Genomic DNA, 22,572 nt, shown 5'->3' on the forward strand with positions numbered 1-22,572 from the left:
GAGAGTCATATATGCGTTGAGCCTCGGTCCCTGCAGAATAGACCATGATGGCAATCTTCGCCTCATCTTCTGTTTCCCCCGAGGCTCTAAAAAACATTTCCAGCTTCTTGACCCATGTGATCCACTTCGGCCCTAACTTGGATGGGGGGCCCGTGGTATCAAATTTAGGCATAGGAGCTAGAGTACTGTGCATTCTGCGAGGTATTGGGGCGACAGCATTTTCTTCTTCTTCTCCTTCTTCCCCCATTGTGTACTCACAGTGATCCTTGTCCGGTAGGAGTCGAGGTAACTGGTGACCTTCAGAGTGCTTTCACACCCTCTTTCTTGTCCTTACCACAACCCTGTGGTGTCTGGGCTGTGGTGGTTCCAAAAATTGCTCTGGAGCAGTACAGGAGGCATATGGCGCACGAGCACCCTCTCGGGCCGCAACCACTGCAATCCACGTGCAGAGAAGAGAAAGAAAATGGCCGCCGGCCGTGCGCGTGGGTCCGTGTGCATCCGATCGATACACACACAGTAGCGTTCCTTCACTCCGATGTCGTCGGAGCAGAGGATGGCTCTGTGTCCGCCCTCGTCGCCAGTGTTATGGGCCTTAGGGCGTGCCGGGGCCTCACTCGCACACACACTCACGCATGCATGCAGGCAGGCACACAGAGAGAGGACGCCGGAGACGTGTGTCTGCTCCGGGCGCCGGCGCGAACTGCCGGCGCACCGCCTTTATTGTTCTCTGCGCATGCACGAGCCTCGATGCGGCTCGCGCATGCGTACACAATCAGAATTGCTACGTAACGCGTGACACGTTATGGTTCTAGTTAAAAGGAATAGCTTTATTGATTAACTTTAAAAAAAAGGGGAGGGGGATTTGACCAAAATCAAATAGAATTTAGCAGATAAACTACAAATGATAAGGAAGTAATGAATGCTAAAAGTAAACAGGGGCAGGTATTGCATCCTGTTCATGCCATTATTCCACAAGGAGACCCTACAGTTTAAATAACATTAGCGGAGGAGCGTGAACATATGATCTTTTGAAGCTTTTATTCAGGCCTCCTGGTCGCACTTGTCAACAGAAACCATAACAGAGTTTATATTGCATGAGGGTAAACATGAATGCTTATATAACTTAGTCTCCCCTTGTCATGGTATTTTCTATTTCCCATAAAGTAACGCAAATTAAAAATATGCTTATGTTTACTATATGCAGGAGAATGAAATCTGGTTAACTCCTGACCAATGATTTATTGTGACATGAGCCAAGCTACTTGCACTGCTAATTTCAGGTAATTCATTAACCAAATGGAGTTATTGGTTTGTTTGCAAGACAGACATCATGCTAGCCATTAACGCATTCCCAAACAACAAACCCATCCCACCCTCCACATGTGCTCCACTTATACATTCTGGGATACTTACCCCAAAACTTTGACACTTGGACCCGAAACTCCTTCTGACACGCTATTCCCGCCTCCCACCTGAACAATGTTCTCCATAGTACTGAGGGCCTAGTCTGTCCTCAATGTCCATGCTCACAAGATACCACGTGGTGCTGCAGCTCTGGGTAAATATGGCGGATCACTCCTACTTCCGGTTACATCCTCTTCAGGCGATGGGTGTAGGGCCTCCAACCCTGTGGCTCCTTCTGGTGCAGATGAGAAGTCCATTGCACCATTGGGGCAGTCGGTTATAGCCAGTGTGATCCATTGTCTCTAGTTCAAAGTCCTTGCCCCAGTCCCCAGAGGTAGGCCATATTTTCATGATCAGCAGTTTAGGCACACATGCGCAGTCCAGCTTAATGCTTCCAGGAATACCTGGAGCCAATAGTGACAGAGGGACACCCTAACCAAAGTCTGCTAAGATTTAAAAGAAAAATAATGAACACTAGGGTTAGGGGCACATGGATGGGGCAGAAACATTGTTTGTACTATTGTCCTTTACTATTGACCTGCTGAGAAGGACTTCATTACTCTCCCCATCTCTATGATCGTTCATTATTTATTTAATTTAATTAACCAGGAGCTGCGTTCTTCCACAGCTACGGTTTTAGGTAATGTTATCTACTTTCTATCATCATGTTTAATTACCATGTGTGCATTCGAAGTTATTTTTAATACTATGCTCTACAGAGACACAATGTATGTGGTGTGTCGGTGGCAGCCTAAGGGATATAGGCTATTTTTCCTGCTAGTTAAATTGTCTGGTTTCCTTTTCCTCCTATCCCCACCCTATAAAATTAGGCCCTCCCATATAAAACAGGGGTGGGTTGTGTCTTTAGGATACCGTGCGTACATGTGCAGGCCCATAGGGAAATGTGCCTGCTTTGCTAGGTGGTGTGGTTCCCTTGTCCCCCGTGCTGTTAATTTCTGTTGGGGGCCTATCAGAGATAGTGGACTGTCACAGATAGCACCAAGAATAGGCCAACTCCCACTGACAGTTCAACGGTTTTTATTTTGATTTGTAAGAAAGGGCTCTCTTAGGGCCACCCCTCTATATCTAATCTAGGGATGGGCGGTCCCTCCTGTGGTAAGTCAGACATAGGAGGCAGACTAGAAGACATGGGGCCTCATTACAACTAATTTCTCATCACAACTGTGCCGGTCCGGAAACAACGGTGCCGGTAAGCCTACCGGCACCATTGTTTCTGGACTGCCACAGTACAACTCTGCGGGCAGGTGCTGTCCCGCTCGCCAGGGTCGGACCTGCCGGGGGGATCGCACCCGCTCTGAGTTCTCACAGGAGCACCAGCACTGTTGTTAACGGTGCCAGTGTCCCCAACGATGCTCCTGTGTCCCCATTCCCATGTCTTACAGGAACTCAGTCCTCTGTCCAAACATAATCTAACCTAGCATCTGGCCCTACCACGAATACAAAAAGGACATAAACTTAGCCTAGGAGGTCATTACTCCCCCTTTTCTTGGCTTGTCCTGGTTGGTTTCTGAGCCTCAACCAATTGTGTCTTTGGTTCTCTCTCTCTATTTCAAAATAGGTCCTCTATTCTCTTTCTAGAGAAGGTTACACTGGACCCCAAAACAAATGTTCTTTTCAGTTAAAACCATTTGATACTCAATTGGAGTAACTGGTCTTGAAAACTGGCTCCTTGTTTGATATATTGGTTTCCACTCTGACGTGGGCTATCCGCCTCTCAGGCCATCTAGGTTTCATATTGTTTTCACCCCTCATGGGGTATCTTGGGCCTCAGCCCAGTGTGGGCTATCCAGCCTCTTAGGCAGTTTGTGTTTCGTATTGCTTTCACCCCCTTGTGGGGTGTCCCGATGCCTCAACGCCCATCTCTCGCTCCTCTCTGTTGCTGCATACCTGGTTCTCACCAGCGGTGCTCATCGGGGGAGGTGGCTTTTCCATTTGGTGCAGAACCGCAACTCGGAAGTCTTCGTGGCTGGGTCTCTTGCTTTGGTTCCTCCTATCTACGCATGACAGGACTTCAGCGTTGGAACTGCTGGATGCCGGTGTGCTTCATCTGTGGTCCCTTGCTCTCGGCAATCCTGAGCTCGGCAGCGTTCCGTGGGCTCCGGGTTTCCTCCATCCACCGTGCCATTTGCATGGTCCTGCCTCCAGGCTCTTCCAGGAAGGGAGACATCGCCTCCTCTGCGCTCCAGCACAGGCTTCTGTCCCTCGCCCTCAGATTGGCGCTTTCTAGGTCCTGGATCCTCTATTTTCCTCCCTGGAACAGGAGAGGACACACCACTGGTTACACTCTTCAGGTATGGATGTTAAGGGGGCCGGGTCAGAAACCAAACCATTTACCTTTAAAAGGCCACACACATTATTGTACTGCTCAATCTCCATATAGCCAATCAACACTTGTGATTCTGTGTTAAAGGGAGGTGTAGTAAAACCTTCACTTGGGGATTCCTTGTCCACTAAGGGGAGGTCACTGCAGTGAGATCCTACTTGCCCTGTGCTTTGGGGGTGTTAAGCATAGCAGGCTCACTTCCCTAGTCCCACAAGTGGTAGCTCCCCCTTAGGGAGAAGGGACGAATTCCTTGGATTTGTCACACTCCTTAACGCAGGTGTTCCCAAACCCCAGACTGGTCTCTAGAGATTGGTGCCCCCTACGATCTAAATGCTATATAGCTCAAGGTGATGTCCTAAAGTAAACATCTTATCCAACTAGACTCCCTATGGGAGCAATCTTTGGGTCCCTACTTAAAGACTCCCCAATGAGATGTAACTCATGCTTTGTACTGTGAGGGGTCAGAAATGTGAGGCAGACAACTTTGTGAATGTTTTTCAAAAGATGGCCTATTATTAACTTAAAAGGTTGGATAAACGCCTTACCATCCCTACCCTAATGAGGATTTCCCTGCATCAAATAAACTAAAGGAAACACTCTAAAAAAAGGATTGTGTCCCTCACACTTAAACACACAATTTAACAAGGCAATATTTAGCAGTTAAATAATAACCAATACAATAATGATCTTAAAAATCATACACACTGTTTTCTCCTTCTAATCTGGGTGACTTTCCCTTCTATAGATTTAACCAGGATTCTGTTCAAATGTTCCAAACAAAAGTTCAGGAAATCCTGTTTAGTAACACAGTTCCAGTTCAAGTCTCTTTGTTCCACTTTGATAGTAAAAGTTCCAAGATAGAAGCCAAATAGGGGGGCGCTGTTGAGCAGCCAAAGGAAATGGCTGCCTAGCCCTTAAGCTCCGTCTCTGCCCACTACAATCCATCGGACATCGGCGCAATACTGCTAAGCACACCCACGAGACTTGCACGATTCTTGCCCCCCTGTCTCCCTACACACCTGGCCGAAGTTTGGGGTGAAATCGTTGCTGTTGGACGAAGATACGGACCCTTGCCCTTGGGGGGCGTCGTGGCCTCCTTCCCGGCCCCGGAGGCGGCGGCCCGCGGCCTCCTGACGTCTCTCCCCCGCTGGCCCGGAGGCCTCCCTGCTCTACCCGCGTCCGAGCGGACCCCCCCTAGATGCGCCCGCTGCCCGATCCCTCGCGCTGCAAGATCCGCGGCTCGCTGCCGCTCCGGCCGCGCCTGCGGCCTCTGATCACCCGCTTGGAGCGGGCCCTGCGTGGTGGGCGCCCGGCTCCCGGGGGGCCTCCTCTCCATCGATCCCCCCTGCCGACTGTTCCGTGGACTGCGCCGCGGACACCGCGAGCATCGCTGCCCCGGGCGGTGCGGCGCAGCCCTTGCACTGATCCCAACGGCGTGGGGCCGTGCCCCCCTGCTTCGCCTTCCCCCGGAGGCGGCGGAGCCTCGCCGGGGCCTACATCCGGACCGCCTCTGGGCGGCGGCGCCGGATCGCCTGTGCGGCTGTCTGGGTGCGGCCTGGCCTCTGCGGCCGCCTGGGGCCGCGGCCTCCTGGGGCCGTGCTGGTGCCCAACGACTGCTCCTGCTCCCATCGCTTGAGGATACGGGCGGACTGCGGCCCCGACGTGCTGGAGGTGGGTGTTCGCGCCGGATCAGAGCCGTCTGGTCCCCCGGCGCTGCATATAAACGGTCTGGGTCGGCTGGCTGGGTAATTACATATGGTGCCATAGGTGTGTACCCCTCCTCCACTTGACAACTCTATGAACCGCCTCTGCATCTGGGCTACATCTTGACCTCCTGGGGCCCCACGGCGGTGGGTGGACTTTTGCGAGGATCCACTATGCAGGTGCCACCATACCCGGGCCGAATTTATTAACGCCACGGCCCACTAGAGCATCCGGGGTATGCATTGACCGTTGCGGGAGCCACTACTGGGGGTTGGCTACTGTGAGGACCCATCCTGCAAACGCCACTATACCTGAGCGGACACCCCTCCCGCCGCTGTGATGCCCAGTAAATCAAAACCCAATGGTAAACCTGGCGCCATGGACAAATTCACCAAGTCAGCGCCTAGGGCGGACCATGCTTCGACTTTGGCGCTGCATGAGGAGGATGAGGGTGTGTCGGAGTCCAATCGCGCTGACCTTACTATAATGATGGAATCCATGGCCAAGAACTTTGCAGCGGTTCACGAAAAACTGGACGATATTAACGCAAATGTGGCCTCAATGAGAGTGAAGATTGATCAACATGGGTCTAGAAATGCTGAGACTGAGCAGAGAATCGGGTCTGCTGAGGACAATGTCCATACCTTGCAAAACACGGTCTCGGAACTGGTCAGGGACATGAAGCAGGTAAAAGCTAAGTGTGACGACTTAGAATCACGGTCCCGGAGGAACAATCTCCGCATAGTTGGTGTTCCCGAATCGGCATTGAGGGGCCGCATGGAAACGGCGGTCGAACAACTGCTTAAAGACCTCCTCGGTGACCCGCCATTATCTCCCTTCTTCACTGTGGAAAGGGCACATCGCTCCCTGGCACCTCGCCCTAAACCCGGTGATTTCCCGAGACCGATCATAGCAAAACTTTTGAGCTATAAGGACAGAGACCTTGTCCTCCGTTTGGCCAGAGAAAAGGGGGAACTTAGGATGGACTCTCAAATCATCAGAATCTTCCCGGATTTTTCAATGGCGGTCCAGGCGGAGAGGCGACAATTCAATGGCGTAAAGAAACTGCTAAGGGAGCGAAAGATAGAATATGCAATGCTCTTCCCGGCCCGCCTAAAATTCACCCACCACAATAAACACTACTTTTTCACGGTCCCAGATGAGGCGGTCAAATTTATTGAAGCACAGATCCCGCCGGCTCCTCCTCCAGAGGAGCGCATCGAAGACGACCAACCGCCAAACCTGTGATCTACCGCACTGCACAATGTATTTATGGTGGCAAAGACACTATAAGCCACACTGGCGGGCCGGGGGTCTTCCCGCTCTTTATATGGCGGGGGTCAACTTGTGGCCCTGCAGCACTGCACTGCGACCATACTTGTCCATGCGAAATACGAATGAGGTCCGTTCATACATAAGTGCACGCACCGTTCTAGTGCCCTGCAATTTGGTGCAGGGATGTGTGGCACTGCCATGGAGGGTGGGGGTCACACTTCTGCGGCTCTCCTCCGCTGGGGTGCTGCATATAGAAGCTATAATGCTCCAGTATCCGCTCCCTGAAATTGTTTAAATTGTTTATCTTGTTAGCTGATGTCCAGTCATATATGATCCAAATGTAACAGTAGCCAGTACAAGTGGGCAGAACGGCAGCGGCTGCCCCCACTGCGATTGCAATTCTTATTCTTCTTGATCTTAAATGTTTGTGTTTTGGCCCCTGTTGGGCTACTTCTCCTGTGTCTCCAAGTTGGGGATGGAGCACAGGCGAGATATGTACGGGTGGGGTTTCATGCACTGCTGGTTGGAGTAGGGCGGTGAGGGTGGGGCTTGCTGAAGTTGGGGTACGTTATACACAAAATGGCGGAAGAGTGGAGACGGGCTCGGGAGGTTGGCGCCCGCATGTTACAGCGGCACACAGGTGGGACACGTATGACGAAGGCTTCCACCGGAATGTTCCCTAGTGTGGGACATGGCGGTTAGAATGATGTCCTGGAATATCCGGGGGCTGACAAATTTTACGAAATCTCGCAGGATTACAGCCTATGCACAGAGACACGGGGTTAAGATCCTTCTACTACAGGAGACGCATGCTCTAAAACATCTATCGTCAAACATAGCGCACAATTGGGGCTCTAATAGGCACTACACTCAATACTCAACCCAGGCTAGGGGGGTCCTGACCCTTATCCATAAATCCTTACAGTTCACACTCCACGCGTCCCACATTGATACTGAGGGAAGATACGTCATTTTACACTGTAGCTTGAACCATGAAGATTGTATACTGGTCAATGTATATGCACCCAACACTGATTCCCCCGAGTTCTTTGACTAAGTGACCTCCATTCTCATGAGATATCCGGACGTCCCCACCGTATGGGCGGGAGACTTCAATCTGATACTCAACAATTCCCTAGATAGAACCACAACCACCCGCAGAACCACCTCGCGCGCAGCTGAACGGCTACGTGCACATATGGAATTCCTAAACCTGCATGATATATGGAGAACTCTCCACCCCCAAGAGAGGGACTATACGTTTTACTCCTCGGTGCACGATAGTTCCTCTCGAATAGACTTGTTTTTGCTCTCGGGCGGGTTAGTGGGCAGAACCCTGGACATTAAGATCCTGCCGCGCACGCTATCTGATCACTCCCCGGTGCTACTACAGATACAGACTGGTAATGTGGGCCCGTCGCGTCCTGCGTGGCGTTTCAAATCCTCCGCCCTCTCAGATATTGTATTCAAGGCTGAGATATTAGCGGACATTACCTCATTCTTTGAGAACAACCGGGTTGCTGACACCTTGGAGGCGGTCAGGTGGGAGGCATTTAAGGTGTACATCCGGGGGATGTGCATCTCTAAAGAAGCAGGTGTCCTGAAGGCCATCAGGCAGGCCCTGAATGCTTCAGAAACTAAACTAAAAACCCTCGAGCAGAGATACCTGACCACTCCTTCCCCGGGGATACTGGCAGAAATCAGGGCGGAGCTGGAGCAATTCGAATCACAGGCCTCCAGGGAGGTGCAATATCATACCCGTCCCATAGCCACCCGTCGTTATGGAGAGGGGGACAGACCGGGCAGAACACTGGCTAGACTGGTGCGAACGGAGGGTGGCAGGTCTCGGATTGATTGCATTATGGATGAACAAGGACTAAAACACTGGTCCGACCAATCCATACTTGACATATTTGCCGCCTTTTATGCCGATCTGTATGGGCCCCGCCTTGGCCACTCTGACCAAGATCTAGACGACCTCCTAGAGAGCATCCCTATGACGATAATCTCCCATGACACCAGAGAGTGTCTTGAGGCACCGTTCACCCTAGAAGAGATAGTCCAAGTAATATCGGATCTTCCCAAAAATAAGGCACCTGGTCCGGATGGACTCACCGCTGAGTTCTATCAGGAACATGTGGCTGCTCTGGCTCCAGTACTACTCGGGGTCTGGTCCGAGGCGCTCCGGCTGCGCACCCTCCCGCTCTCTTTAAGGGAAGCCTTAATAACGGTCCTCCCCAAACCGGGTAAGCCTCCTGAAGAATGCGGGTCCTACAGACCCCTATCCCTAATTAACACTGACATGAAAGTTTTCGCTAAAATAATAGCAAATAGGTTTCTCCCCTTTATGACCCATATGGTGCACCCTGACCAGAGCGGGTTCATACCTGGCAGATCCACGTCCCTCAACATCCGTCGCCTATTCAATGTGATGGCCAGAATCGACCCGGGTGCAGAGGCGGTTGCTGTGACCATAGATGCCCAAAAGGCCTTCGACATGGTCTCCTGGCAATACCTGTGGGCGGTGCTGAAGAAGATGGGTGTGGGCCCGAACATGCTCTCTTATATTAAGCTTTTATACACAGACCCGGTAGCCAGGGTCCTGGTAAACTCTATCCCTTCCCGCCCCTTTAAGCTTCATCGAGGAACCCGCCAGGGCTGCCCTTTCTCACCCTTACTCTTCGCCCTTGCCATTGAACCCATGGCGGACCATGTCAGAGGGCGGCATTCCAACAAAGGTATCCGGTTGACGGGGGCCCCAGAGTTAATCTCACTCTACGCGGACGACGTCCTTCTGTATGTCAGAAACCCCTCCACTAATCTGAACCCGATCATTCGGGACATCACGAAAATAGGCACGTTTTCCGGGTTCACGATTAACTACTCCAAATCTGAAATTTTCCCCCTCACCAAAACAACACAGCAACCGGCATGCGAATACCCCCTGCGCTGGTCTCCTGAGGGAGTCAGGTACCTTGGGGTTCACTTGTCGTTATCCAAATGTGCCCTCCTGATAACTATGAGGCCATGGCTCAGCTTATCGTCACCAAATTCTCCAAGTGGCGGCATTTACCCCTGTCCTTGGCAGCCAAACTCTCCCTGATAAAGATGACATTGGTTCCCAAGCTCCTGTATGTGTTTGCCAACGTCCCTGTCTGGCCCGGAAGGCAATACTTTGCGAGGCTCCACGCCGAATGTGCTCAATTTCTCTGGCATCCGGGGTCGGTCCGTACGAAGTGGCACCACATGACAGCACCATACGACGGGTGGATTCGCGGCTCCTGACCTGTGACTGTACTGGCACGCGGCCCAGGCCCAACACGCCTCCCATTGGTATACATTCCAAAATCCGCCTCCGCATGTGAAACTTGAAAAAATGGCTGGAGGTGGAACCAACATTATGACCCTACTGTTACACCGCTCGCTCCGCACAGATTCCCACGCAGACCCAGTAACCACCACGATTAGAGCATGGAACGCTATTCTATATACTGAGCAGATTGATCTCCCATATTACAAGTGGCTCCCCCTGTGGCAATTCCCTGGTCTCTCCCCCACACACGACCAACACCTTGCTACACACTGGGAGGGCCTGGGATATCGGTGCCTGGCAGACCTCTTCCCAGAAGGTAAATTTGTCACCCCTCAAACGTGGCGTCCAGGTCACACTGATTCTCCCCTTGAGATGCTACAGTACTACAGGCTCCGAGCCGCGGTACGATCCGCATGGCCTTCATATCCGGATGAGCCCCCGGAATCGCCCGAACTCCAGTATATAGCAAACTCAGCGGGCTCCAAAGGGGTGTTATCCAACCTGAAAACAAAAATGCTGACAGTGGTGCACACCTGGTAACAATTGATATAGAAATTCAAATCATCATTATATGTACAGAAGAGCTGGTTTAAGAATTTAAAGGTGCGGGGGAGGAAAAAAGGCCTTGGCACAAAGCCTAAATCAGAAAAGAGAAAATAGAAGAGGACCCAAAAAGTGGGGCCCTCCCGTCCCCTGCACACTGTTTACTGATGCCACATAGGGCCTTCAAATATATGGATATAGATATATAACAGCAGTTTGTTAGTTGAGCATATAACAATTTATTTGGCAAAGAGGAAAACAAAATTTGCCAAAAGGCACATTCTGTTGTACAAAGTAATTCGTGACGTTTAACATATTAAAACAAATTGCGAAGAAGCAATAAATGATGGAGAGGTGATGCTGTCCAATTGTGGAGTGGCCGACGCGTTTCGAGGGTAACCTCTTCTTCATAAGGGCCCAATTGAACTGTTGACAACATTTCAAGGAGACAAAAAGTAAAATCTTTTATTTTATTTCCATAACAGTCAAGGACTGACTGACAAGCTGTACATAACTCGGGATGCTAGCGAGATGGTGAAGAGCAGAATACTGGAGATCTAGTATGGTGAAAAGAGTGAACTAACAGATCAAAGAGAAACACTCTATACTAATAGCTAAACACATAACAAAGGAGATGTATTGTGTGAGATCCACCTACATGGTGGGATCTAGAAAATGGCGTGATGAAGAGTCAGACAGATCGAGATAAGCCAAAAGCGGTAGTGGGTTCTAAATAGCAAGGACCACCCTTGAATAGTGAAAAAGCTGAGTCAATATGGGGAGCGTGTTTAAGAAAAAACCATACCCCTCCTGTGGACGGAGAAAGAATAACTCCAAAAGAGCGCTACTGAATAAAATAAATAATACTTAAAATAAACCGGAAATGGTTTTGAAGAATGCACTCACTCGAGTTGCGGGACGAGTAGCCAAGGCAACAGGGGCATCCGTGTGGTCAACAAGTATTCGAAACAATTATACGATGCAGGGCATCTGCAAAGAGACACGTACTGCTGGCACCTAAGTGGGGACATATACATTTCTGTTATACTGGAGAGAAATGAACCTGGGGTCTCCCAACCGGGCAAAGGGACCCAAGTAGCGGTAGCTTACCTGTACAGTGCGGGGAACACTGTTAGTGGAAACTGAAACCGGCAGGCAGTGGCTCCGCGCGGTCGTAACCTAGGGAACGAGCTGTGCTGGGGACACGCCGTCAGACGTAGAAAGGAAACTAAATAATAAACATAGAAAAGGGCATAGAAGCCGGTGAGTGAGGAATATGGAGGCCATCATGCAATGGCGCATAGTGCAAGCGTACTCATAGGGACTGACCAGAGATCAGGATAAATAAGAAAAGTAGAGTTAATATGTTCCATAATGAAACATAAGAATTCTGGTGTTCACCATCGCAACGCATTTTATAATTTTGGTTCTAATGGAACAGAAATTTGTGAATAGTACAATAATCGTTACAGTCATGATAGATAACACAAATGGTACATGCAGTTTACTCTTAATAGTCCAAAACAAATCATGTAGAGTCATGAGGCTACTCATTATATAGTGAGACAAGTATAATTCAATGGCAAGGGGATAAAAGATTGCGATGTAGCCTATTACTCATACAAGGTTCGAACGAATGGAGAGATGGTTCAATTGGTCATTCGTGAACAGGTGCAAACATTTAAGTGAATATAGGCAAGTCAAACATAGGAAAATACAGTTCCCTTGAAGAAAACATCAAAGTCACAGCACTTGTAATGACAAAGAAAAAAAATTTTTTTTAAGGTCCGGGATACTGACACTTGTGCATAGTAGTTGGCGATGTAACATGTGAGTTTCACAATTCACTATAGAAAGCAACTCAAAGAGAATTCATCATTCAGACCCTTAGGTTGCAAAGTGTCAAGTGTGTGGATCCAGTACTTCTCTCGCTGTGACAACAGGGATTGGTAATTGCCACCTCTGTGTGGACGTTTGACAATTTCTATGACTTGAAATTTAATTTGTGCAATCGTATGTTGGAATTCGATGAAGTGCCTTGCCACTGGGGATCTGAGATTCTTACATCTGATGGTGGATTTGTGTTCTGACCATCTTTCTTTGACGGGTCTTGTGGTTTGTCCTATGTATAATTTACCACAGGGACATTTCAATGAGTAGATGACACCTGCGGAGAGGCAGGTGGAAAAGTCTCTGATTTTGAATTTCTTCCCAGTTTGTGGGTGAGATATCGTTTCACCTTTTATAACATTGTTACAGTTCGTACAGTTCAAGCAGGGAAAGGTACCCTTCTTTATGGTACTCAGTACAAGTTGTTTGTCTTTAGGAGGTCTTTCCGCTCTCACTAGTTTATCTTTGAGATTATGTCCACGTTTAAAGGCCATCATTGGTGCTTTGGGAAATAATTTCAGGAGAGAGGGATCATTGTGTAGTATGGTCCAATTTTTACGCAGAGTTTTGCTGATTTGGAAACTCTGTCGTGAGTACTTTGAAATGTAGAGTAGCGGTGTGGACTTGTCCTTGACTTTAGGGATGCGTAGTTGTTCCTTCGTGAAGGTCTCTGATCTGTTGCGGGCTTCTCCTGTGATAGTATCTGGATACCCCCTAGATCCAAATCGTTCAACTAGAAATGAACATTCTGAGTCAAGGCCTGCTGGGTCTGAGATAATTCTCTTCAATCTTAACATTTGACTGAATGGTAGGCTTTTGAGCATGGGTTTAGGATGGAAACTGCTGAAATGTAAAAGATTATTCACGTCTGTTGGTTTATGGTACACCGTGGTGTCGATGTGACCCTCTTTGATCTGTAAGCTCACATCCAAAAAATGTAATGAAGGGTCCCCTACTTCCATTGTGAATTTGATTGTGTTGTTCACTGAATTCAGATGTTCCAAAAAAAGATCCAATTCATCTCGTGTACCACACCAGATACCGAAGATATCATCTATATAACGTTTCCAGGTCAAGATTTTAAATGACCAAAATGGGTGATCCAACACGTTTTCTTTTTCAAATTTATACATGTAGGTGTTAGCATAAACCGGAGCCATGGCCGACCCCATTGAAGTACCTGATGATTGTACATAGTATTGGCCCTGAAATCTAAAGTAACTGTTGTGAAGAATTATTTCCAGTAATTCCACAATAAATTCTTTGTTCCCTCTTATATGTTCATGATTCAACAGGAGCCAGAGTACAGCATCAACCCCTTCGATGTGGGGAATAGAGGTGTAAAGGCTGCATACATCCATACTAAAGAGAATGCAGCTAGTGTCCAGGGCTATGATTTCTTGTAGACAGTTGAGGAAGTCTGTAGTGTCCTTCAGGTAGGTTGGTATTTCCTGGATTAGAGGTTGAAGTAAACGATCCACATAGATGGCCAATGGGTCAAATATGCTATCAGTTCCCGCAACTATTGGTCTGAGTGGCGGATTAATGTTGTCTTTATGAACCTTTGGTAAGCCATAGAACACAGGCGTGATTGGATATTTGTTTATAAGGAACTGACTTGTTTTTGAATCAATCCAGTTGTTTTCCAAAGCATTGTCAATAGCTTTCTGGATGATGGCTTTGATTCTAAGTAGTGGATCATTATCAAGTTTTGTGTAAGTAACGGTGTCGTTAAGTAGTTCCAGACATCTCCGTGTGTAGTAGGATGAATCCATGATCACGATTGCCCCACCCTTATCCGCAGGTTTGATAGTTAAATCTTCATCTTTAGCCAGCTGTTCAACATGTTCAAGTTGGCTATTCTTAATATTAACTGGTTTAGTGCTATGGTAATTAATTCTTTTGAGGTCATTAATGACACTCTTCTCGAAGAGATCCAAGATCGAATTTTGAATCTGAGGGTCGAAAGTACTCTTGGGGCGCATCTGTAGGATGTCATCCTCTAGGGCCTGTGATTCTGTATCCAAATCGGATTCGAAAAACATCTTCAATCTTAATTTCCTCAACAATCTGTGAAGACAGATTTTTTCTTCAAATAGTGATGTGTTGCAAGTAGGAACAAAGGAAAGACCACGGTTTAAGATATCAAGTTGGCCACTCGTCAGGTTTTTGCTTGATAGGTTGATGACTAGATTTTCACTTATTTGTATCTTCCTTTTTGTGTTTTTCTTGCCTCGTCGTGTTTTTCTTTTTCTTTTTGTCTGTCTCTCAGGCCTAAAAAAACACCTGTGGTACTAGCAACTGTCCCAGATTGAGATGGTGTAAGGTGGGGAATTGTGGTCCCAGGTGTTGGTACTTGCTGTGGAATTTGTTCTTGTGACTGGTCTTTCGGTATTGGTTCTCCCACACTGCTACTACTACTATCACTCCCTGAGTTGGAGTTGTTAAGATTATTAGCTCGACTTCTGCTGGCGTTTCTGTGATGGTAAAACTCCTGCCAGGTATACACGATATCGTTCAAATAATCGAACGTATCGCGTTTAAACTTACGAAGTTTCCTTTGTTCTATGTCTGCTTTGTAATTGCTCAATTTGGAATTGATATCTTCCAAAAGTTGTGTCAGATCCTCTTTTGACTTGAATTCTGAAAGCTGTATTGTCAGTGCTTCTATGTCTTTGTCGATGGATGTCAATGACTTGGAAAGTTCCTCAATCGTAAGTAAGATCAAGTCAAGTGAACACTTGTTCAGAATTTGATCCCATTTAGCAACAAATGCTTTGCTCTCGCTGCAGAGTGTAGGTCTCAAATAAACCCTCAATCCTCTAGGGATTCTCTGTGATTTGTAATATTCCACTAGGGTACTGGCGTGTAATTTCTGCGATATCTCGCGTCTAATGAGTTTTTCTAATTGAAAGATTATTTTGTCTGGGCTGACTTTACTCTGTAAAGATTGGTCTGTATCCTTGATGAGAGCTAATATGCGTTTAGCTTCTTCCGCATCAAATGCAAGTGTAGTTGCGTGTTTATCTGTGATCTCGTTGATGCGAGAAAATGACATATTTATAATGAACAAGGTTTATATCAGGGTGCTACCCACTTGGTACGTGCCACACTGGAAGACCAGTACATATGGAGAAAACAAAAATGCTGACAGTGGTGCACACCTGGTAACAATTGATATAGAAATTCAAATCATCATTATATGTACAGAAGAGCTGGTTTAAGAATTTAAAGGTGCGGGGGAGGAAAAAAGGCCTTGGCACAAAGCCTAAATCAGAAAAGAGAAAATAGAAGAGGACCCAAAAAGTGGGGCCCTCCCGTCCCCTGCACACTGTTTACTGATGCCACATAGGGCCTTCAAATATATGGATATAGATATATAACAGCAGTTTGTTAGTTGAGCATATAACAATTTATTTGGCAAAGAGGAAAACAAAATTTGCCAAAAGGCACATTCTGTTGTACAAAGTAATTCGTGACGTTTAACATATTAAAACAAATTGCGAAGAAGCAATAAATGATGGAGAGGTGATGCTGTCCAATTGTGGAGTGGCCGACGCGTTTCGAGGGTAACCTCTTCTTCATAAGGGCCCAATTGAACTGTTGACAACATTTCAAGGAGACAAAAAGTAAAATCTTTTATTTTATTTCCATAACAGTCAAGGACTGACTGACAAGCTGTACATAACTCGGGATGCTAGCGAGATGGTGAAGAGCAGAATACTGGAGATCTAGTATGGTGAAAAGAGTGAACTAACAGATCAAAGAGAAACACTCTATACTAATAGCTAAACACATAACAAAGGAGATGTATTGTGTGAGATCCACCTACATGGTGGGATCTAGAAAATGGCGTGATGAAGAGTCAGACAGATCGAGATAAGCCAAAAGCGGTAGTGGGTTCTAAATAGCAAGGACCACCCTTGAATAGTGAAAAAGCTGAGTCAATATGGGGAGCGTGTTTAAGAAAAAACCATACCCCTCCTGTGGACGGAGAAAGAATAACTCCAAAAGAGCGCTACTGAATAAAATAAATAATACTTAAAATAAACCGGAAATGGTTTTGAAGAATGCACTCACTCGAGTTGCGGGACGAGTAGCCAAGGCAACAGGGGCATCCGTGTGGTCAACAAGTATTCGAAACAATTATACGATGCAGGGCATCTGCAAAGAGACACGTACTGCTGGCACCTAAGTGGGGACATATACATTTCTGTTATACTGGAGAGAAATGAACCTGGGGTCTCCCAACCGGGCAAAGGGACCCAAGTAGCGGTAGCTTACCTGTACAGTGCGGGGAACACTGTTAGTGGAAACTGAAACCGGCAGGCAGTGGCTCCGCGCGGTCGTAACCTAGGGAACGAGCTGTGCTGGGGACACGCCGTCAGACGTAGAAAGGAAACTAAATAATAAACATAGAAAAGGGCATAGAAGCCGGTGAGTGAGGAATATGGAGGCCATCATGCAATGGCGCATAGTGCAAGCGTACTCATAGGGACTGACCAGAGATCAGGATAAATAAGAAAAGTAGAGTTAATATGTTCCATAATGAAACATAAGAATTCTGGTGTTCACCATCGCAACGCATTTTATAATTTTGGTTCTAATGGAACAGAAATTTGTGAATAGTACAATAATCGTTACAGTCATGATAGATAACACAAATGGTACATGCAGTTTACTCTTAATAGTCCAAAACAAATCATGTAGAGTCATGAGGCTACTCATTATATAGTGAGACAAGTATAATTCAATGGCAAGGGGATAAAAGATTGCGATGTAGCCTATTACTCATACAAGGTTCGAACGAATGGAGAGATGGTTCAATTGGTCATTCGTGAACAGGTGCAAACATTTAAGTGAATATAGGCAAGTCAAACATAGGAAAATACAGTTCCCTTGAAGAAAACATCAAAGTCACAGCACTTGTAATGACAAAGAAAAAAAATTTTTTTTAAGGTCCGGGATACTGACACTTGTGCATAGTAGTTGGCGATGTAACATGTGAGTTTCACAATTCACTATAGAAAGCAACTCAAAGAGAATTCATCATTCAGACCCTTAGGTTGCAAAGTGTCAAGTGTGTGGATCCAGTACTTCTCTCGCTGTGACAACAGGGATTGGTAATTGCCACCTCTGTGTGGACGTTTGACAATTTCTATGACTTGAAATTTAATTTGTGCAATCGTATGTTGGAATTCGATGAAGTGCCTTGCCACTGGGGATCTGAGATTCTTACATCTGATGGTGGATTTGTGTTCTGACCATCTTTCTTTGACGGGTCTTGTGGTTTGTCCTATGTATAATTTACCACAGGGACATTTCAATGAGTAGATGACACCTGTACAAGCGCCAACTGGGTGGGAGAATGTCTGGGGCCCTCAGACCACGTATGGCTTGGGCTAGTGAGCTCGAAATGGAGATATCCGACGGACTCTGGACCAAGATGTGCGCAAGTACACGCGGGGTGTCCCTATGTGCCAGATTCCGATGCATCCAGTTTAAATTTCTTAACAGGCTCTATTATACACCAACGAGGGTAGCAAGATTTGCTGGTGCAGGGTCCGTTACATGCCCAAAGTGTAAATCTTCTGATGCTGACCATATCCATATGTTCTGGGCGTGCCCTGCGATCAGCGCCTTCTGGTTGGAGGTAGCAGAGGCGCTCTCAGAAATAGTGGAATCTCCAGTTGACCTGGACCCGCTTGCCCTGCTGTTCGGGGTCTGGAAAGGCGAGAATGTACGGAAAATGTCTAAATTTTTGAATGTCGGAGCTATTGTGGCTAAAAAATGCATATTACTAAACTGGAAACGGCACAGCCCCCCCACCCTCGCGATGTGGCTCACAGCCCTTACTTGGACACAAATACGAGAAGAGGACTACATTGGTTCCCTGCCACCCACATCGCGACCCAAAAATGTGTGGTCGGCATTCCGTACCTATTTGAACAATAGAGACGATGCGGAGGAGGTAGCATCCCCTGCCCACTCACCCCCCGTAACTACTTGATACTGTAATGTCTCTGTCTTGGCTGACACACACGAGGATACTGTCCGACTGTATCATACTGTGTTGTATTGATGTGCATGTTGCAGATCCGCTGGTTCAGCGCTGTGTGCCTTGTCCTGTGCCTGTCTTAACTTTCTGCCAATAAACAAAGTTTATAAAAAAAATAAAAAAATAAATGTAAGCCAAAAAAAAAAAAAAAAAAAAGTTCCAAGATAGCATTCAACGTACAGTTTGCAAGTGTTCAACAAAGTTTCCTTCTTCTCTTTATATCAAAACCTTTAACCAATGTCTTCTCTTAAGCTTATAATAATTCCTTGCATCATTGGTTTCGACAAGAAATAGATCTTTGTTATCAATTTCTAGCCATAGTACACAAAACCACTTGGTTGACAATATTAAATACTTCTACAGCAGTTCATACAACTCTTGTCTCAATATTATCAACTTGTCAGGATGCGTCTGCTCTAAATCACCAAAACGCTTTAGTGATTCTTCAACTACTTCAAGATTGTTAACAACACCACAGTACTTCAATACCTTCCACCCGGTCCTTTCATCTGCCTGGATAGTTACAACAATGTTCTCTGCACTGCTGTACTCCCCTGCCAGCACAAATCAACGTACTACAACACTTCCTGAACTGGTGTACTCTCCTGCCATGCCTGAACCATCTGCTACTTGTAGATATTTCAGTGGTAAAGGTTAACCATGTTAACAATGTCTTGTACTTCACGATTTTTAAGAATATGCAATGTTTTAGGGGAAACAAGATGCACACTGGTGCTGTTTATTACACCAGTGTATCTGCCACACTCTTTGCAGGTTATTCTCCCCTCCTGCCATGGCTGCTGTGCCCAACAGGTCTGACCCTGCCGTGCGCTGCGGCCACGGTAAGTAGACTGTTCACGGAAGCACTGGCACCATTGCTAACAGTGCCGGTGCTTCCGTGTCCACACTCCCATAGAGTCCCATAGCACTCTATGGGAATGGGGACTAATGTCTTCCAATATCCTAACCTCCATCCAAATTAGGAACCTTAAGCTCTGTGCAAGGACAACCAAAGCATCCCTTCACACCTCCCAGCCCCGACCTTAATTAGAAATAGTAACCTACGTATAAGGTCTCACGCCAGGCCCACACCTATAAATACCAAGTCGCCTGCCCTCTACTTCGAGGAAAAGTACCACCAGCCACACCAAGTATGTCTGCGACAATCTTAGCCTCCCACCTCCACCCTCCCTGGCCCAATCAATAAAGGGATCGCCAGTACCAATATGGAGTATACCTCAGAGAAACACCAAGGGATTATCACCAAACCGCAAAGCCCCAAAGTACCTCCACTACCCCCACACCCACTTCCACTCAAAAACCTCAACAATGCCTCATGCTAGACGGAGCGTTAATCAATGCAAGGTCCCTAGCCGCACATGCTCTGGACATTACCAACCTAATCAGAACCTCAAAACTAGACCTATTGGCAATTAATGAATCATGGCGTCACCAAGCCTCAGGCCCTGCGTTGTCCTTAGCCCTCCCAGAAGGCTTCACTATCCTCAGATGTGATAGAACTGACTCCTGAGGGGGTGGGGTTGCTCTCATCCATAGGGATTCCCTCCATATAAGACCCTGCAGCTCCTCCATTGAAGGCCACTTTGAACACCTTTCCGTTAAACTATTCACTGCACCCACTGACTCCATTACTATACATATCCACTAACAGCCAGCCTCGTCAGCGGCTTTCGAGGAAGATCTCATCCACACCAGAGGTGAGAACACCAAACCCACATCAAGAGCAATACTCTTAGGAGACCTCAACCTAGGCCTCCATGACCCATTAGAACCCACTGCGACAGATGTCGCTAATGCCCTCCCAGACCTAGGTTTCAAACATCGTGTCTCCTCCCCCACTCACATAAAAGGTAGAACCCTGGACTGGATAGCTGACCTGAACAGCCAGACTACTAACACCTGTGTGTGTTTTACATATTGGCCTATCGGGGACAGGCAGGCTTTACCTGGCCCCTCGCCAAAGGCCCACTTCCTAAGGCCCTGTCTGTTCCCCTGTCCATTTCCTGGTCGGGTATGTGGGTCCTCTCCCTCCCCCCCGTCCAACGCGCACATGGAGGCTGAGCAGAACTCCACACGTTCTGTAGATTGAAACAATGGAACTTGCAACATTTCCTGAAGGTCAGTTCCCTCAATCTAACTTCATCAACCATCTTCCTCCACACCTGTGACTGTCCCACCTCTCTTCCCCAGATGCTGCATGTGTTTTTTCCTTGCCTGCCAAAATCAAATCTAGCAGTGCCCTGCTGCTGCATTTGTTTTTTACGTTGCCTGCCAAAATTGGATCTAGCAGTGCCCTGCTGCTGCATTTGTTTTTCACCTTGTTCTGCCAAAATCAAATTTAGCAGTGTCCTGCATCTGCATTTGTTTTTCACCTTGTCTGCCAAAATCGAATTTAGCAGTGTCGTGCTGCTGCATTTGTTTTTCACCTTGTCTGCCAAAATCACATTTTGTAGTGTCCTGCTGCTGCATGTGTTTTTCACCTTGTTCTGCCAAAATCGAATTTGGCAGTGTCCTGCTGCTGCATTTGTTTTTCACCTTGTTCTGCCAAAAACAAATTTTGCAGTATCCTGCTGCATGTGTTTTTCACCTTGTTCTGCCAAAATTGTGTTTTTAGCTGTGCCGAGTGTCTGTGCGGTGTCATCCTTACCTGTGGGCACTACCCTCTGTCTCCACCCCTTCATCTGTGCCCCCACCCCACCCCCTTCTTCGTGTGCATCAGTGCTTCAGACTGGTAAGTGTCCCCCCTCCACTGCAGCCAACCATGTCAATATCTATCTCTCCTATCCTCTCTAACTGCTTCACTATCGCCTATCCTTCTCCTATCACTAAATCTGGCCGGAAGAAACTTAATAAGGACATGCGGGACTCCACCCCAGGCCTTCCTATTGCAGATACCTATGTCATGGCTTCTGCCAGAGAGACTCCCACTGACATCCTCTTCTTCGTTAATGCACCTGACCTATGGACTTGTTACATGGTCGGCTTTCTCTCTCTCCTATCGCCTCTTCTCCCATTAATGGTGGCACTCGCTGGGAGGTTCTCCATGACCTCTTTGCCATTTCCAGAGTCATCATTAATGTCTATTTCAATGGAACCATCATGGTTCAGGGTCCTCAACCCAACCTTCTTCTCTTTGACAGGCTCCTCCCTCGCCTCTCTAACCTCACCTTTCCCACCGGCCAGGTTCACTTGCCCTCTGTGCCTGCCTCATCCTCTGCACAGGCTCCCTTGCCCTCTGTGCGTTCCTCCTCCTCTGTACAGGCACCCACACCCTGCCGCACTGTCTCCGCCCCCTTGTCAGCTTTGGCTGCTTCGCCATCCTCCACGTTCCCTCTGGCCCTCTTGCCACCCTCGGGTGGGACCAGTGTCTCCTGTGTCCCCCGAGGAAGACCCCCAAAGATGGCAAGCTGCTCCACATAGCCACTTTCAACACTCGCTCTGCCATCAAACACTCGTCTGACATCTGCAACCTCCTCGAACTCATGGACCTTGATGTGCTCGCCATCACAGAGACTTGGTTCAAGGAGAGCTCTGTCATGAGATTTGACACACTCCTCCCTAAAGGTTACAAAATTCTCTCTGTGCCTAGGCCTAAGAATAAAGGTGGGGGAGTGGTGATTATCCTCCCAGAATGGATACCTGTATCCATCATCCCTACTCAGGCCTACTCCTCCTTCGAGTGCCTAGTTTGTAGACTCTTACTTTCCCCTAAATCTTCTTTCATTTTGGCCACCTTCTACCAACCACCAGGAAAGTCCACTCTATTCCTCTCGGAATGGGCTGACCTGGCCTCCTATCTACTCTCCTCCTCCTCTCAGCTCCTCCTGATGAGTGATCTCAACATCGATCTGGACTCTCCTGACTCCTCAGGACCTTTCCGCAACCTATGCGATTCTCTCTCCCTATCTATCGTACCCTCTGGCTCCACGCACACCACGAGCCACACCTTGGATGTTCTCATCTCTACTGACATCCCTCTCTCTATTCCTCTCACTACCTTCTCTCCTGGACCAACCACTC

At 47.6% G+C, this 22,572-nt stretch overlaps 1 protein-coding gene and 1 long non-coding RNA gene across 2 annotated transcripts; both read right to left on the reverse strand.

The window, feature by feature from the left end:
• Positions 1-10,798: 10,798 nt before the first annotated feature.
• Positions 10,799-12,325, reverse strand: LOC138582705 (uncharacterized). The gene is made up of 3 exons (XR_011305062.1): positions 11,694-12,325; positions 11,490-11,600; positions 10,799-11,009 (listed from the first exon to the last, which is right to left on the reverse strand). It is a non-coding gene; the product is annotated as an uncharacterized lncRNA (long non-coding RNA).
• Positions 12,326-12,388: 63 nt separating this feature from the next.
• Positions 12,389-17,389, reverse strand: LOC138582698 (uncharacterized). Its single transcript, XM_069654266.1, has 3 exons — positions 16,758-17,389; positions 16,554-16,664; positions 12,389-16,073 (listed from the first exon to the last, which is right to left on the reverse strand). Exon 3 carries the CDS (start codon positions 14,516-14,518, stop codon positions 12,431-12,433), a length of 2,088 nt encoding a protein of 695 aa, XP_069510367.1. The 5' UTR covers positions 14,519-16,073; positions 16,554-16,664; positions 16,758-17,389; the 3' UTR covers positions 12,389-12,430.
• Between the last annotated feature and the right edge of the window lie 5,183 nt (positions 17,390-22,572).

The sequence above is a fragment of the Ambystoma mexicanum genome, chromosome 1p, assembly GCF_040938575.1.
Source record: "Ambystoma mexicanum isolate Mex_15411 chromosome 1p, UKY_AmexF1_1, whole genome shotgun sequence".
Classification (NCBI taxonomy): Eukaryota; Metazoa; Chordata; class Amphibia; order Caudata; family Ambystomatidae; genus Ambystoma; species Ambystoma mexicanum.

Bases quoted from the DNA above. Each gene is read 5' to 3' on its own strand.
- LOC138582698 (XM_069654266.1), bottom strand. From the start codon at position 14,518: ATGTTTTTCGAATCCGATTTGGATACAGAATCACAGGCCCTAGAGGAT.